General features: G+C 41.8%; 1 protein-coding gene across 12 annotated transcripts in view; it reads left to right on the top strand.

The window, feature by feature from the left end:
- Nucleotides 1-17,405, top strand: part of ARHGEF9 (Cdc42 guanine nucleotide exchange factor 9) — a 228,719-nt gene that overhangs the window by 142,952 nt on the left and 68,362 nt on the right. For all 12 annotated transcript variants that reach the window (XM_059910557.1, XM_059910551.1, XM_059910560.1 and 9 more), the window contains 2 exons: nucleotides 7,570-7,802; nucleotides 12,943-13,072. In XM_059910557.1, the coding sequence (XP_059766540.1) occupies nucleotides 7,570-7,802; nucleotides 12,943-13,072 (363 nt within the window). The remainder of the gene's footprint in view (nucleotides 1-7,569; nucleotides 7,803-12,942; nucleotides 13,073-17,405) is intronic.

The raw sequence follows: 17,405 nt of genomic DNA, 5'->3' as shown, positions 1-17,405 counted from the left end.
TACCAGCTATTCCTACTTACATATTTATTTTCTTAAACATCTTTATTGGAGTATAATTGCTTTACAATGGTGTGTTAGTTTCTGCTGTATAACAAAGTGAATCAGCTATATGTATACATATATCACCATATCACCTCCTTCTTGAGCCTCCCTCCCACCCTCCCTATCCCACCCCTCTAGGTGGTCACAAAGCACTGAGCCAATCTCCCTGTGCTATGCAGCTGCTTCCCACTAGCTATCTATTTTGCTGTTGGTAGAGTATATATGTCAATGCTACACTCTCACTTCGTCCCAGCTGAACCTTCCCCACCGCATATCATCAAGTCCATTCTCTATGTCTGCATCTTTATTCCTGTCCTGCCCCTAGGTTCATTAGAATCATTTTTTCTTTAGATTCCATATATATGTGTTAGAACACAGTATTTGTTTTTCACTTTCTGACATACTTCACTCTGTATGACAGACCCTAGGTCCATCCACCTCACTACAAATAATTCAATTTTGCTTATTTTTATGGCTGACTAATATTCCATTGTATATATGTGCCTCATCTTCTTTATCCATTCATCTGTTGATGGACAGTTAGGTTGTTTTCATGTCCTGGCTGTTGTAAATAATGCTGCAATGAACATTGTGGTACATGTCTCTTTTTGAATTATGGTTTTCTCAAGGTATATGCCCAGTAGTAGGATTGCTGGGTCATATGGTAGTTCTATTTTTAGCTTCTTAAGGAACCTCCATACTGTTCTCCATACTGGCTGTATCAATTCACACTCCCACCAACAGTGCAAGAGGCTTCCCTTTTCTCCACACCCTCTCCAGCATTTATTGTTTGTAGATTTTTTGATCATGGCCATTCTGACTGGTGTGAGGTGATACATCATTGTAGTTTTGATTTTCATTTCTGTGATGATTAGTGATGTTGAGCATTCTTTCATATGTTTGCTGGCAATGTGTATATCTTCTTTGGAGAAATGTCTCTTCTGCCCATTTTGGGATTGGGTTGTTTGTTTTTTTGATATTGAGCTGCATGAGCTGCTTGTAAATTTTGGAGATTAATCCTTTGTCAGTTGCTTCATTTGCAAATATTTTCTCACATTCTGAGGGATGTCTTTTCATCTTGTTTATGTCTTCCTTTGATGTGCAAAAGCTTCTAAGTTTCATTAGGTCCCATTTGTTTATTTTTGTTGTTATTTACATTTCTCTAGGAGGTGGGTCAAAAAGGATGTTGCTGTGTTTTATGTCATGGTGTGTTCTGCCTATGTTTTCCTCTAAGAGTTTGATATTGTCTGGCCTTACATATAGGTCTTTAATACATTTTGAGTTTATTCTTGTGTATGGTGTTGCGGAGTGCTCTAATTTCATTCTTTTACACGTAGCTGTCCAGTTTTCCCAGTGCCACTTACTGAAGAGGCTGTCTTTTCTCCACTGTATATTCTTGCCTCCTTTATCAAAAATAAGGTGACCATAGGTGCATGGGTTTATCTGTGGCTTTCTATCCTGTTCCTTTGATCTATATTTCTGTTTTTGTGCCAGTAGTATACTGTCTGGATTACTATAGCTTTGTAGTATAGTCTGAAGTCTGGGAGCCTGATTCCTCTAGCTCCGTTTTTCTTTCTCAAGGCTGCTTTGGCTATTCAGGGTCTTTTATGTTTCCACAGAAATTGAGAATTTTTTTGTTCTACTTCTGTGAAAAATGCCAGTGGTAGTTTGATAAGAATTGCATTGAATCTGTAGATTGCTTTGGGTTGTACAGTCATTTTCACAATGTGGATTCTTCCAATCCAAGAACATGGTATATCTCTCCATCTGTTTGTATTATCTTTAATTTCTTTCATCAGTGTCATAGTTTTCTGAATACAGGTCTTTTGTCTCCTTAGGTAGGTTTATCCCTAGGTATTTTATTCTTTTGATGCTATGGTAAATGGGAGTGTTTCCTCAATTTCTCTTTCAATTTTTTCATCATAGTGTATAGGAATGCAAGAGACTTCTGGGCATTAATGTTGTATCATGCTACTTTACCAAATTCATTGATTAGCTCTAGTAGTTTTGTGGTAGCATCTTTAGGATGCTCTATGTATTGTATCATGGCATCTGCAAACAGTGACAGTTTTACTTCTTCTTTTCCGTTTTGGATTCCTTTTATTTCTTTTTCTTCTCTGATTGCCATGCCTAAAACTTCCAAGCCTATGTTGAATAATAGTGGTGAGAGTGGGCAACCTTGTCTTGTTCCGGATCTTAGAGGAAATGGTTTCAGTTTTTCACCATTGAGAACAATGTTGGCTCTGGATTTGTCATATATGGCTTTATTATGTTGAGGTAGGTTCCCTCTATGCTTACTTTCTGGAGAGTTTTTATGATAAATGGGTGTTGATATTTGTCAAAAGCCTTTTCTGCATCTACTGAGATTATCACATGGTTTTTATTGTACAGTTTGTTAATATGGTGTATAACACTGATTCGTTTGCATATATTGAAGAATCCATGCATTCCTGGGATGAACCATACTTGATCCTGGTGTATGATCCTTTCAATGTGCTGTTGGATTCTGTTTGCTAGTATTTTGTGGTGGATTTTTGCATCTATGTTCATCAGTGATATTGGCCTGTAGTTTTCTTTTTTTGTGACATCTTTGTCGGTTTTGGTATCAGGGTGATGGTGCCCTATTGAATGAGTGTGGGAGTGTTCCTCCCTCTGCTATATTTTGGGAGAGTTTGAGAAGAATAGGTGTTAGCTCTTCTCTAAGCATTCGATAGAATTCACCTGTGAAGCCATTTGGCCCTATGCTTTTGTTTGCTGGAAGATTTTTAATCACAATTTCAATTATAGTGCTTGTGATTAGTCTCTTCATGTTTTTTATTTCTTCCTAGTTCAGTCTTTGAAGGTTGTACTTTTCTAAGAATTTTTCCATTTCTTCCAGGTTGTGTATTTTATTTGCATATAGTTGCTTGTAGTAGTCTCTCATGATCCTTTTTATTTCTACCGTGTCAGTTGTTACTTCTTTTTCATTTCTAATTCGGTTGCTTTGAGTCTTGTCCTTTCTTTTTTTCTTGATGAGTCTGGCTAATGGTATGTCAATTTTATCTTCTCAAAGAACCAGCTTTTAGTTTTATTGATATTTGATTTTTATCCTTTAATTTGTTAATATGGTGTATCACATTGATTGATTTGCTTATATTGAAACAGTAGTTTCCTTCATTTCCTTTTCATTTATTTCTCATGTGATCTATATGATTTCTTTCTTTCTGCTAACGTTTTTTGTTGTTCTTCTTCTTTCTCTAATTGCATTAGGTGTAAAGTTAGGTTGTTTATTTGAGATTTTTCTTTTTTCTTGAGGTAAGTTTGTATTGCTGTAAACTTCCCTCTTAAAACTGCTTTTGCTGCATCCCATAGGTTTTGGGTCAATGTGTTTTCATTGTCATTTGTTTCTAGGTATTTTTTGATTTCCTCTTTGATTTCTTCAGTGATCTCTTGGTTATTTAGTAGTGTATTGTTTAGCCTTCCTGTGTTTGTAGTTTTTACAGCATTTTCAGTGTAATTGATATCTAGTATCATAGCACTGTGGTTGGAAAAGATACTTGATATGATTTCAATTTTCTTAAATTTACCAAGGCTTGATTTGTGTCCCAAGATATGACCTATCCTGGAGAATGTTCCATGACCACTTGAGAAGAATGTGTATTCTGTTGTTTTTGGGTGGAATGTCCTATAAATGTCAGTTAATTCCATCTTGTTTAATGTATCATTTAAAGCTTGTGTTTCCTTATTTATTTTCATTTTGGATTATCTGTCCATTGGTGAAAGTGGGGTGTTAAAGTCCCCACTATGATTGTGTTACTGTCGGTTTCCCCTTTTATGGCTGTTAGCATTTGCCTTATTTATTGAGGTACTCCTATGTTGGGTGCATCAATATTTACACTTGTTATATCTTCTCTTGTATTGATCCCTTGATCATTATGTAGGGTCCTTCTTTGTCTCATGTAATAGACTTTATTTTAAAGTCTGTTTTGTCTGATATGAGTATTGGTACTCCAGAGTTCCTTTGATTTCCATTTGCATGGAATATCTTTTTCCATCCCCTCACTTTCAGTCTGTATGTGTACCTAGGTCTGAAGTGTGTTGCTTGTAGACAGCATATACACGGGTCTTGTTTTTGTATCCATTCAGCCATTTTGTGTCCTTTGGTTGGAGCATTTAATCCACTTACATTTAAGGTAATTATCGATATGTATGTTTCTATTACCATTTTCTTAATTATTTTTTTGTAGGTCTTTTCCCTCTTTTGTGTTTCCTGCCTAGAGAAGTTGCTTTAGCATTTTTTGTAAAGCTGGTTTGAATGTGCTGAATTCTCTTAAGTTTTGCTAGTCTGTAAAGGTTTTAATTTTGCCATCAAATCTGAATGAGATCCTTGCTGGGTAGAGTAATCTTGGTTGTAGGTTTTTCCCTTTCATCACTTTTAATATGTCCTGCCACTCCCTTCTGGCTTGCAGAATTTCTGCTGAAAGATCAGCTTTTAAGCTTATGAGGATTCCCTTGTATGTTATTTTTTGCTTTTCCCTTGCTGCTTTTAATATTTTTGGTTTGTATTTAATTTTTGATTGTTTCCTTAATATGTGTCTTGCCATGTTTCTTGGATTTATCCTGTATGGGACTCTCTGCTCTTCCTAGACTTGATTGACTATTTTCTTTCCCATGTTAGGGAAGTTTTCGACTATAGTCTCTTCAGATATTTTGTCAGACAATTTCTTTTGTGTTCTTCTACTGGGACCCCTATAATTTGAATTTTGTTGCATTTAATGTTGCTCCAGAACTGTCTTTTCATTCTTTTTTCTTTATTCTGCTCTGCCACAGGTATTGGCACTATTCTATCTTCCAGCTCACTTATCCATTCTTCTGCCTCAGTTTTTCTGCTATTGCTTCCTTCTAGATTATTTTTCATTTCATTTATTGTGTTCTTCATCACTGTTTGCTCTTGAGTTCTTCTAGGTGCTTGTTAAACATTTCTTGTATTTTCTCTATTCTATTTCTGATATTTTGAATCATCTTTACTATCATTACTCTGAATTGTTTTTCACGTAGACTGCCTATTTCCTCTTCTTTTGTTTGTTCTGCTTGGTTTTTGCCTTGCTCCTTCATCTGCTTCATATTTCTCTGTCTTCTCATTTTGTTTAACTTGCTGTGTTTTGGGTCTCCTTTTCCTCAGCTTTGTAGTTCCCATTATTTTTGTTTTCTGCCCCCAGTGGGTGAAATTGGTTTATTTGCTTATGTAGGCTTCCTGGTGGATGGGACTGGTGCATTTGTTCTGGTTGGTGGTGATGGATCTTCTTCTTCTGGTGTGCAGGGCCACATCCAGTGGGGTGTTTTGTGGTGTCTGTCAACTTAGTATGACTTTAGGCAGCCTCTCTGCTAATTGGTGGGGTTTTGTTCCTGTCTTGCAAGTTGTTTGCCATGGGGCATCCAGCACCAGAGCTTGCTGGCCGTTGGGTGGAATGGGTCTTAGTGTTGAGACAAAGTCTCTGGGAGAGCTCTTGCTGATTGATATTACATGGGGCCGGGAGGTGTCTGGTGGTCCAATGTCCTGGACTTGGCTCTCCCACCTCAGAGGCTCATGCCCAACACCTGGCTGGAGCACCAAAATCATGCCAGCCACACAGCTTGGAAGAAAAGGAAGGAAAAAAAAAACGAACAGGTAGAACCCCAAACCAAATGGTAAAAGCAAAACTAAACAGACAAAATCAGGCAAAGAAACGTACCCACGTGCACACACACACACACACACACACACACACACACACACACACACACTCATAAAAAACAAACAGCCAAAAAAACAAAAATAACAAAAACAGAAAAACAAAGCAAAACAAAAATACCAGACAGAACCCTAGGACAAATGATATCAAACCTAAAGAGACCAAATCATACAAAGATACATACACACATGCATTCACAAAAAGGGGAAAAAAATAAAAATAAAAATATTTTAAAAATTTAAAATAAAAGAAGGGAGCAACCAAACCAATAAACAAATCCGCCAGTGATAACAAGCACTTAAAACTAAACTAAGAGAAACATAAAACCAAAAACAAATCAGACTTAGAGAGCAAACCCCAAGTCTACAGTTGTTCCCAAAGTCTACCACCTCAATTTTGGGAACATTTGTTGTCTATTCAGCTACTCCACAGATGCAGGGTTTTATCAAGTTGATTGTGGGGATATAATCCACTGCTCCTGAGTCTGCAGGGAGAAATTTCCCTTTCTCTTCTTTGTTCACACAGCTCCTGGGGTTCAACTTTGGTTTTGGCCCTGCCTCTGCATATAGGCCACCCTCAGGTGTCTGTTCCCCACCCAGACAGGAGTGGGTTCAAGCAGCAGCTGATTAGGGCTCTGCTGCTCACTCCAGCCAGGGAGAGGGAAGAGTACGGTAGTCAGAATTAGAATGTGAGGTGAGCCTGCAGCACCAGAGGCTGACATGACATTGCAACAGCCTGAGGTGCATTGTGTGTTCTACCGGGGAAGTTGTCCCTGGATCGTGGGACCCTGGCTATGGTTTGCTGCACAAGCTTCCACAGGGGTGTGGGTAGTGACCTGCACTTGCACACAGGATTCTTGGTGGCAGTGGTGGCAGCGTTAACGGTCCATGCCTGTCTCTGTGGTCCGATCTGATAGCCGCGGCTCACTCCTGTCTCTGGAGCTCATTTAGGTGGTGCTCTGCCCTCTGTGGGCACAAGGAGCAGGAATCCCCTCTCCTCGTGCACCCCAAAATAGTGGTCTCTTGCCTCTCCAGCTGGTCCAGACATTTTCCCAGACTCCCTCCTGACTAGCTGTTGTGCACTAGTCCACTTCAGGCTGTCTTCACACAGCCAACCCCAGTCCTTTCCCTGAGGTCTGACCTCCGAAGCCTGAGCCTCAGCTCTCAGCTCCCACCCACCCCGGTGAGTGAGCAGACAAGCATCTTAGGCTGGTGAGTGCTGGTTGGCACCAATCCTCTGTGCAGGAATCTCTCCACTTTCCCCTCTGCACCCCTGTTTCTGCACTCTCCTCCATGGCTCTGAAGCTTCTCCCCCACCTGTTCCCACCAGTGAAGGGGCTTCCTAGTGTGTGCAAACTTTTCCTCCTTCACAGCTCCCTCCCAGAGGTGCAGGTCCCATCCCTGTTCTTTTGTCTCGGTTTTTTCTTTTTTCTTTTGCCCTGCCCAAGTACATGGGGATTTTTTTGCATTTTGGGAAGTCTGAGCTCTTCTGCCAGCATTCAGTAGGTGTTCTGTAGGAGTTGTTCCACATGTAGATTTATTTCAGATGTATTTGTGGGGAGGAAGGTGATCTCCATGTCTTACTCCTTCACCATCTTGAAGGTCTCTTTTATTTATTTTTATATATGAATTTTTACAGTTTGTCTAATTCCCAAATAATTTCTTTATTATTAAATTATGAATCAATGTAGGAAAGATTGACATTATCATTTTTATATTTCTATATAAGTAGAGGGTCTCTTTTCCCATTTCTCCAGAACTTCTTTTGGAGTCCTCAGTAGCCTTTCCCTTTCTCTCTATCTTTCCTCTGCTCACAGCAAGATGGATTCTGGATATATTCTGAGTACTGTAACAACCACCTGGACGCCTGTATGGAGCTCTCCAAACTGATGAAGGACAGCCGCTACCAGCACTTTTTTGAGGCCTGTCGCCTCTTGCAGCAGATGATCGACATTGCTATTGATGGTTTCCTTTTGACGCCAGTGCAGAAGATCTGCAAGTATCCCTTACAGTTGGCTGAGCTCCTCAAGTATACTGCCCAGGACCATAGGTAAGGGATTGAGGGAGGCAGGAGTGAAGGAGAGAGCCTCCTCTACATGTTAATCCTTATTGAGAATGTATGTCCTTTTGCCTTTTCTGAGTTTCTGTTAGCTTACATACACAATGGGATGATGACATATTCTTGCTTACCTCTGAAGACTGTTGTGTGTATAAAGTGAGGCAATGCTTATGAGTTGCTTATAAACTTATAAATCAATATGTATACAAAATCAGTGTTCATCATTATTGTACCACTTAGACACTGCCTTCAGGGAGCTTATAGCCTAGTCCTTAGTCCTGAGTTCAGCCAAGTGAATCAACTGTTTATTCTACTCTGCTCAATAGAGTCAAATATCCTGGTAACAGACTGCCCAACTTGTACTGACCTTAGATTTCTTCTGAAAGGCTACACCCCTGGTCTTCTTTAGTCTTTTACACCCTCCTCTGCCTCATCCCAACTGTACCTTCCCCTTAGACACACAGCATGACTGGGGGAAAATAGACTTGAGAGTTCCCCTGAAGTTTTTTCAAAGTTTTTCAGTATTTTCAAGAAAACCAACCCAAAAAGGACCAAGGAGCTTATCTTTCTCTGAATGGAAATGATACTCCTAACCCTCTATTAGTAAGGTATATGCTGGGAGTCATCTCCAACAATGGGAATGGTCTACAGTGAACCATCCCCTATTTTTTCACGTGCTTTGCTTCATGACCTAGAGCCCCCAGCCTATTTATAGCCTGCTTTTAATTGGTATTAAATCCGTAACCTTAGGTTTATTGGCCCAGCTCTCAACTCTCTTCCTGATTGATCACTATAAGAATAAAGAAGGCCTTTGCCCAATTTCCCTTAGTTTCTGCCTGATTCTCGTCAGGCCTGCTTCCTACTTTCATTTGGCTCTGCTGCCTGGTTTCCTTGGAGCTGACTTCCAGACCTAGTTGCATAAGGCCATCAGTATGGGTCAGTTGGTTTTGTTTATGTCAAGCTTCTAGGCCAATCCCTAGGTTCATTTTTAAGTTGATGTTGTTCTTTAGCATATTGTGGGTTATGTGCTTCAGTGGTCTGAAGCCCTGGACAGATTTCAGATTTGAAACCAAATGTGGTAGCAGTGGACTCTCCCTTTGTGTGAGTAACACCACCAGTGGTAACTCTGCCTTCCTTGCTCTGTTGGCTGTGAGCGAGGTAGGTATAGAAGGACCTTGCAAAGGAGGACTCTGTTCCCTTCTCCCTGAGTCTGTTTACTAGCTGGGGGATAGTGGGAGTACTAATTAGACATGAAATTTGGAGGTGACTAAATCTCACTTAAAAGATTTAATATAGCCCATTGCCAAAACTGAGTCCCAAGTTTTCTAAGGAGAAAACGTGTAAGAGCTAATAGGATATTAAAGAACCCCAACTAAAATATCTTAATATTTTAAAAATAAAAATGGAAAACATTTATGGCACCTAAAATGGAAAGGGCCTTAGACGAAGGTCTTCTAGTCAGACTTACTCATTCTATGGCCAGACAGAGTGAGTCCCAGAAAGGGAAAATGACAAAGAGCAAGTCTGTGGCAAAGCAGGGACACATAGTATGGACAGTGGTCTGGGAATCTAACTTTTTAAAGAGCCCTCCAGGTGATTTTCATGCCGAGGAAGATTTGTGAGCCATTGTACTAGCCAGTCTGGAAGGCCTTTTCTAGTTCTGCCATCCCATGTTGTAATGAGTCTAAATGACCTCCACAGGAATACTTCAAGGTGCTAAGTGACCAGAAGCAGCCACTATTGTACCTAAATCTCAGTGGAGCTGCTTTCAGACCAGTGGTTTTAAAACCAGTATATTTAAAGAGTGATTCTCAAATGTTTTTATATCACAGCTCGTCTCCCACCTACTCCTGAGTGTCTGCTCTAAAAATCATACTTGTGGACTGATGATATTAACTAGGTAAATTATGTATTTGCATAAGTGCTTTTAAGAGCCCCCCAAGGACCATTTTTAAAGCACAGGCAAAAACTATGTTTGTCTTTTAGACCAAAGCAACCCCAGGGTCTTTTGGGTTTAGTGGGAGCCAATAAGATAGCATATCTCCCTGGGATTTCCCATTCCTGTGCACCTTCACCTTGTGAGTGGAACCCCTGCCTCAAGGCCTTCTTACCCTCTGGGTCTCTGGTCCCCTCTCCTTCCACCCCCAGGCTCAGGGGTGCTGAGAGAATGACTCAGGCAGTGGCAGGCTACATCAATCCCTGTCCGCATTTGGGGTGACCCATTGGGCCTAGCACTATCCCCAGGCCATGGGCCACTCCTTCTTGCAGGCCTCAGGAAGCTGTATCAAGGTGACAACTCCTGCGATGCATGTCAAAGTAGCTTGGGTTTGAAGGCAATTAGAGGCTACTGCCATGTTGAAGACTTAGGTCAATAGGTGTTCAGATAGGTAGGTCTGAAATGCAGGCAGGCAGAGTAGTTCCCGAGGGAGATTAGGTGGATAGAGAGTGGTAAGTGGAGAATAATACTACCTTTGTTTACAGAAGGGTGACATGTCCCCACCCCCCCCAACCTTGCTTAAGCTGATAAGAAGAAAGACACTGTACAAGAGGGAGGTTAGCTGACCTGTCTGGAACAAGACAATCTTGGTTCAGTCAGTCTCCTCACTAGCGTGCTGGGCTCAGACCTCATCTGGAAGCCTGAGGGCTCTGAGCAGGGTTCAGGCTGGACCACAGCTATTTACTTTTTTCTCTCACCCACTCCTAAAGCTAGTGGGGAAGGTTAGAGATGGTGACATACCCCCCTCTAACCATCGTGAGAAAGGCAGCCAGCTAAAAATGGCAAAGGTTGACTGACAGTATGGCACAGTGGCAGTGATAAATTCATGGTTAAGTAGTACATGGGGTCAGGCAGAGGTAATAAGCATTCTCATGCCAGCACTGTCCAATAGGACTTTGTACAGTGATGTAAATGTTCCATATCTGTGTGGTTTAATATAGTAGACACTGGCCACATATGGCTATTGAGTACTGAGAAATGTAGCTGATGCAACTAAAGAACTAAATTTTAAAATTTTATTTAATTTTAATTAAATGTGGCTAGTGGCTACCATATTGGACAGTGTAACTCTATGCTTTACCTCCTAGAAAGTGGCTTAAGGCATTTTCCTGATGCTCTCAAATCAGGGAGGAATAGCATGGGAGACAGAAAAAGGACCTAAAGAACAGGGGTGCTTACTTACGTCAGCAACTTCTGCACTGCACCCACCCCTTCTGTCATTACCCTACCTTGCTTCTAAATGGCAAGCTCAGATAGTCTTGCCAGGGAAAAACTTTGACAGTTTTACAGAGCACAATAACTCCCTCACAGGTTGGAGCAAGTAACTGTAAAAGAATGAAATGTAACAGAAACAAATGTAATATTCTGTAGTTGGGTCTAAGAAATCAACAATTCAAGGACAGACTGAGAGACATACAGCTTCTAGACAGCATATTTTAAAGAAATTTAAGAAGTATTGGTTGATCATAAGTTCAGTATGAGTCAGATGTGAGGTCCACAAGAAAAACTGATAAAGCTAACATTCATTAAGGCTCAGGATAAAAACGTTTTGGGATGTGTGTGTGTGTGTGTGTGTGTGTGTGTGTGTGTGTGTGTGTGTTAACAGAGTTGTCTTGAGAAGGAATAGACTGGTTAGGATTTGTAGTGAGTATCCTGTCACCGTAGGTGATAAAATGTAGTAACGTTTGAAGACTGTGGTCTGGCAGGTGTGCAGAGAACAGACTGGAGCCAGGGAGGCCAGCTAAGAGGAGGTGCTGTGTCTCATCAGCCCTGGCAGTTAGAACTCCCTTTCTTCTGTTCCTATGTTTGGTCCACCACTCCACACCTCAATGTATTAGGGAAGAAAAAGACAGTTGCCCTGCTCTTCTTTTTCTCTTCTCTTCTTTCAAATTGGTGCTGGGACAGTGAGCAGGTTAGTGACCACAAAGCATGTTTAGCTTCTCTAAGGAAAAGTTTGTTGAGACTGAGCTGTAACTCATCCTCCTGCCTTCTCAGCTTATTGTAATTCCACCAAATGTCTGGGATCTAACTTTCAGTCTTCTTTTCACAGGAGCCATTTGACTGGAAATTAGATCAGACAAACAGAGAAAACTGGGCAGGGTGGTATAACCTTCAACAAGTGGGCCATCCAAAGTCCCAGGAAAATGGGGCCTAATATTGTACTTCTGGAGTTAGAGGTTTTGAGAGACAACCCATATAATGTCTATACTAGAGAAATGTTTGTTTTGTATTAATAATAACACTGCTAACATTTGCTGTGAGCCAAGAGTAAAACAGTTTTCATGGATTATTAAAACTTCAGCAAATTCTACTGTAATTTTCCCCATTTTACAGATGAGGAAACTGAGTCACTGAGAGGGTGAATGAGACTTGTCAAAGGCCACACCACTAGTCAGTGACTAAACTAAGGTTTGTGTCCAAGCAGTCTGGCTCCAGTCTCTGTTCTTAACCACAATGCTACATCCTATCTCTATATTGTATAGGAGGAAAGGTTTGGATGTTAATTTACAGTGACTTTGGGCAGAGTTCCCTATAAATAGGTGCTAGAACAGATGGTAAAGTTCTCTGGACCATGCCATGTGTGAAGCTCCCTTCTTCATCCTTGGCTGGTTGTATCAGATAGGTACAAAAATAATGGCATAACAAAGATGAGTCTCTTTCTCTTTCATGGAAAAAAAGCCTGCAGGTAGGCAGTCTATGGCTGCCTTGCTGGCTGCATGATTATCAGAGACTCCTTCCAGTTTTCTCTTATCCTATCCTTAGGAGTATGGACCTTGTCCTTATGGTCTAAGATGGTTGCTAGAACTTCAGCCATCACATCTAAATATTCTTAAGCGTCAGGATTAAGTAAGGACCAAAGAAGGGCAGGCTGTTTTCCTTAAAGGTGGCTTTTTAAAAGTTCTACCTAACATTTCTATTTACATATCACTGGACAGAACTTGATCATATAAGTCACCTCTTACTGTAAAGAAGGATAGAAAATGTAGTCTTTTGCACCATGTGGCATGGATTCCATCTGAAAATCAGGGCTCTCTTGCTAAGTAGGAAGAGGAGAATGGATGCTAGTGTTGGCACCCAGCACATTGGTTCAATGGCACATTGACTCATCCAACTTGTAATTTTGTGTCTTCACAGTGACTACAGGTATGTGGCAGCCGCTCTGGCTGTCATGAGAAATGTGACTCAGCAGATCAATGAACGCAAGCGGCGCTTGGAGAATATTGACAAGATTGCCCAGTGGCAGGCCTCTGTCCTAGACTGGGAGGTAGGACCCTTACTAACAGGGACATTGGAGAGTCTGAATACCTTAGCCAGAACCTCACATCCTAGCCAAAGATGAGCAAAGAGTAATTATATTTGAACAGCAGCAGAAAGGATTTAGATTAGAGCCAAGGCAAAACTTCCTGCTAATGAGAGGTGTTGTGTACTTGAATAGCTTTCTAAGAAGGTTGGAGAAATCTCGGTTGCAATATTTCATTAGGAAAGGAAAGATTCATCTATTTGGGTGTTGCTAAGAAATAATTGGGTTGACTCAGTAGCCTTTCAAAACTCTTTCAAGTCCTGGAATTTTATCACCACCAGATGAACACTTGGATAAAGAGTAATAGGTACTAATTCACTCCCAGACACAGAGTGCAAGGTTGGTTCTCTGATGCAGGCCAGCCAACATACTTCTTCTTTTCCTCTTGGTGGGATCACCTCACCCTGACATATCTACTAGTTCTATCCAAGCCTGCACACTTCAGGCCACAACCATCATCCCTGCCCAATTGACAGGCCAAATTCTGTATTTTAATTATCTGCTTATAAAAATAATCCCTGAACCTTCCATTCTATTGGAAGTGACCACGACTTCTCTGAACTCAGAAAGCCTTCACTAAAGCCTTGTCTTCTGAGATGATAACTTGCAGAAGATATACACAGCCTAACAAATAAATGGAGCTTTTGCCTCTTATGCCACTGCTCTGTTGAAGTTCCTGAGGTGTCTGTTAAACAGAAACAGAGCTGGGAACTTTAAGGCCTCACAAGTACCTGTATGTTAAGTACACTATTTATTGTTTCTCTCTTGTGCCCATCAAGAGAACCAGGAGTAATGACATTTCACATTTATCTCTCAGACCCAAGTTATGAAATCTGACAGTCCACAGCTAATATAACCAAGATAGGAGAGGCAGGACATGCTACCAGGGAGGAGGTGGCAATCTTAAGCTTCATGATCATAGTGTAGAAGTTGAGTCAGCTCCCCATTCCTCTGGCCTCCACACAGGTATAATTTCTTGTAATTTGAGAGCTAGTATCTCTCTAACTTCTCATATAGTTTAGCACATTCCAAGGGAATTAAACAGCCTTACAGTTACTTAACCAATGTCCAGAAAAAGTCATCTTTCCTTTATTCTGCTACTTCTGTTCCTCTTTAATGTACATGGCTGGAAATGTCCACAGTTCTGAGCAGCTGGCATATTTTTGAGTCTTATTTGAAGGATAATGTCCCCATACAGAGTAGAAAACAGCAGTGATTCTTTGAGATGCAAGGAGAGGAAGGAATCTATATAAAGAGATCTTCTTGCTCATAAGAAGAAGCCAGCACTGTCCCAGACTTATTAGGAAATCATGGATTCTCCTTCCCCTGTGTCTGGTTTGCTTTGGCTAGTTTCCTGATCAGAGGGCTGGATCAAATGACCTCTAGCAAGATCACTAATTCTCAGGCACTCTGAAACTGTGGCTGGTTAGCAGGCCTCTTTTTCTCTACACCTGCTGGGATTCTCTGTAATAGGACGTTCCCAGCAGCAATTGTCTTTCTATTCCCTGAAACATTTATCCCTTTCCCAATACCTGGAAGACCTTCTAATTCCTCCATGTGCTCTGGGCCTCCAGTCCCTGCAGTTGGGGCCATGGGAGACCAAGAATAGCTTGAAATTCTTTGGCCTGTTCAGGGAACTTCACTAACACCAAACTTAAAAGCACTGAACTATGATTTAAAGACTCAGCATCTCAGAAGGAATTTTATTTGTTTTTGTCTATAGTTGGGGGGTGGGGAACAAAGGAAAGTCTGTCGGATAGGAGGCAGTTACTCTCTGCCTCCTTTGTTAGCATGATTGACTGGTCCTTTAATCTCATCCAAGCCCACACAACCCTGCTTGACAAAGTCCTTCTTTATTTAAGTTAGTAAGAAGAAAAATTCCTTGTGGTTAACTTTTCAGACTCTGAGGTCACTGTGGAACTTACCAGCTTCAGAGGGTTTGCCCTCTATGAAGCATTTTCTTTAGCAAGGCCTGATGGGTACATTTCAGAGGCCAGGACCAAACTTTCGATCAAGTGTGCCGTATCTAGTCTTAAATATTTCTAAAATGTCAGAGTCACTAGGTCTCTTAGGGAACTCCCCAAAGAACAACTCTGGCCATGCTTATGCACATGTGTGTGCACACACACACATGCACACATGCAAACCTTGTAATGATGGTGGAAGTCTGAGAAGCCTATTCCTGACTGAGGCCAAACAGCAAGTCAATGACAAAACTAAAACTTGAATCTAGTCTCCAGATTCCCTGGGGGGTGTTCTTTTCACTGATGCACCACATACTCTTCCAGCCTTCTGCTTCCTGCAGCCCAGTTGCTTCCCTTTATGTTATTGCAGGGACTTGTTTCTGCAGTAAAGTGTCCATATCTAAGCAAGAGAGTAAGAGTGCCTTGGGGGGAAGTCCAAATGCCGGTAAGGCTAAAGGTAGATGAGTGCTGGGGAGCCTCCCGCAGAAAGCAATAGGATATGTCCATTCCATGGCTGGTTGGCTATTGGCTTGGGTGGCTCAACCTCACTGGTTCCCTAGTATAGGTTTTTTCTATGTTCCACCTACCCGAGCAGTTGAACATGCAGAAAGAAGTCCTGCCAGCTTGGTGGGTGCTGCTGTGGACCAGCCTTGCAAATCAAGAAAATGAAGCAGTGCTTTGCTCTCTCTGCCACTCCCTTGCCTCCTCCACATGTTTGAATAAGCAGGGTGGGTATCAAAAGCATCTACATAATAATTTCAGTTTGATTTGTCAAATGAAAAAGAAGAGTCAGGAGACCTTCAAGATGGCGGAGGAGTAAGACATGGAGATCACCTTCCTCCCCACAAATACATCTGAAATACATCTACATGTGAAACAACTCCTACAGAACACCTACTGAACGTTAGCAGAAGACCTCAGACTTCCCAAAAGTCAAGAAATTCCCCACGTACCTGGGTAGGGCAGAAGAAAAAAGAAAAAACAGAGACAAAAGAATAGGGATGGGACCTGCACCTCTGGGAGGGAGGAGTGAAGTAGGAAAAGTTTCCACACACTAGGAAACCCTTTCACTGGTGGAGACGGGGGGTGGCAGGGGAAACTTTGGAGCCATGGAAGAGAGCACAGCAACAAGGGTGCAGAGAGCAAAGTGGAGAGATCCCCACACAGAGGATCGATGCCAACCAGCACACACCAGCACGAGAGGCTTGTCTGCTCACCAGCCAGGGCAGGTGGGGGCTGGGAGCTGAGGCTCCAGATTCAGAGGTCAGATCCCAGGGAGAGGACTGGGGTTGTCTGCATGAACACAGCCTGAAGGGGGCTAGTGTGGCACAGCTAGCCAGGAGGAAGTCCAGGAAAAAGTCTAGAACTGCCTAAGAGGCAAGACACCATTGTTTCAGGGTGCACGAGGAGAGAGGATTCAGAGCACTGTCTAAACGAACTCCAGAGCTGGGTGCGAGCCACGCCTATCAGCATGGACACCAGAGATGGGCGTGAAATGCTAAGGCTGCTGCTGCAGCCACCAAGAAGCCTGTGTGCCAGCACAGGTCACTATCCACACACCCCCTCCCAGGAGACTGTGCAGCCCACCACTGCCAGGGTCCCGTGATCCAGGGACAGCATCCACGGGAGAACACATGGCGTGCCTCAGGCTGTTGCAACATCACACCAGGCCTCTGCCGCTGCAGACTCGCCCTGCATTCCGTACCCCTCCCTCCCCTCCCTGGGCTGAGTGAGCCAGAGCCCCCTAATCAGCTGCTACTTTAACCCCTTCCTGTCTGAGTGAAGAACAGATGCCCTCAGGCGACATAGATGCAGAGGCAGGGCCAAATCAATAGCTGAACCCCAGGAGCTGTGCAAACAAAGAAGGGAAAGGGAAGTTTCTCCCAGCAGCCTCAAGAGCAGCAGATTAAATCTCAGCAATCATCTTAATGTACCCTGCATATCTGGAATACCTGAATAGACAATGAATCAGCCCGAAATTGAGGCAGTGGACTTTGGGAGCAACTGCAAACTTGGGGTTCGCTTTCTACATCTAATTTGTGTCTGGTGTTATGTTTCTTAGTTTAGTATTTAAAGTTTATTATCACTGGTAGATTTGTTTATTGATTTGGTTGCTCTCTTCTTTTTTTTATATATATAAATATCTATATTTTTTCTTTTTCTCTTTTTGTGAGTGTGTATGTGTATGCTTCTTTGTGTGATTTTGTCTGTATAGCTTTACTTTTACCATTTTTCCCAGGATTCTGTCTGTCCATTCTTTTTAATTACTTTTCAATTTTTTTACTTTTTAATAATTTTTTAATTTTTAATTTTAGTAACTTTCTCTCTTTTCT

The sequence above is a fragment of the Balaenoptera ricei genome, chromosome X, assembly GCF_028023285.1.
Source record: "Balaenoptera ricei isolate mBalRic1 chromosome X, mBalRic1.hap2, whole genome shotgun sequence".
Lineage (NCBI taxonomy): Eukaryota > Metazoa > Chordata > Mammalia > Artiodactyla > Balaenopteridae > Balaenoptera > Balaenoptera ricei.
The sequence above is the reverse complement of the archived record's forward strand: the minus strand, read 5'-3'. Positions and strand labels throughout refer to the sequence as shown.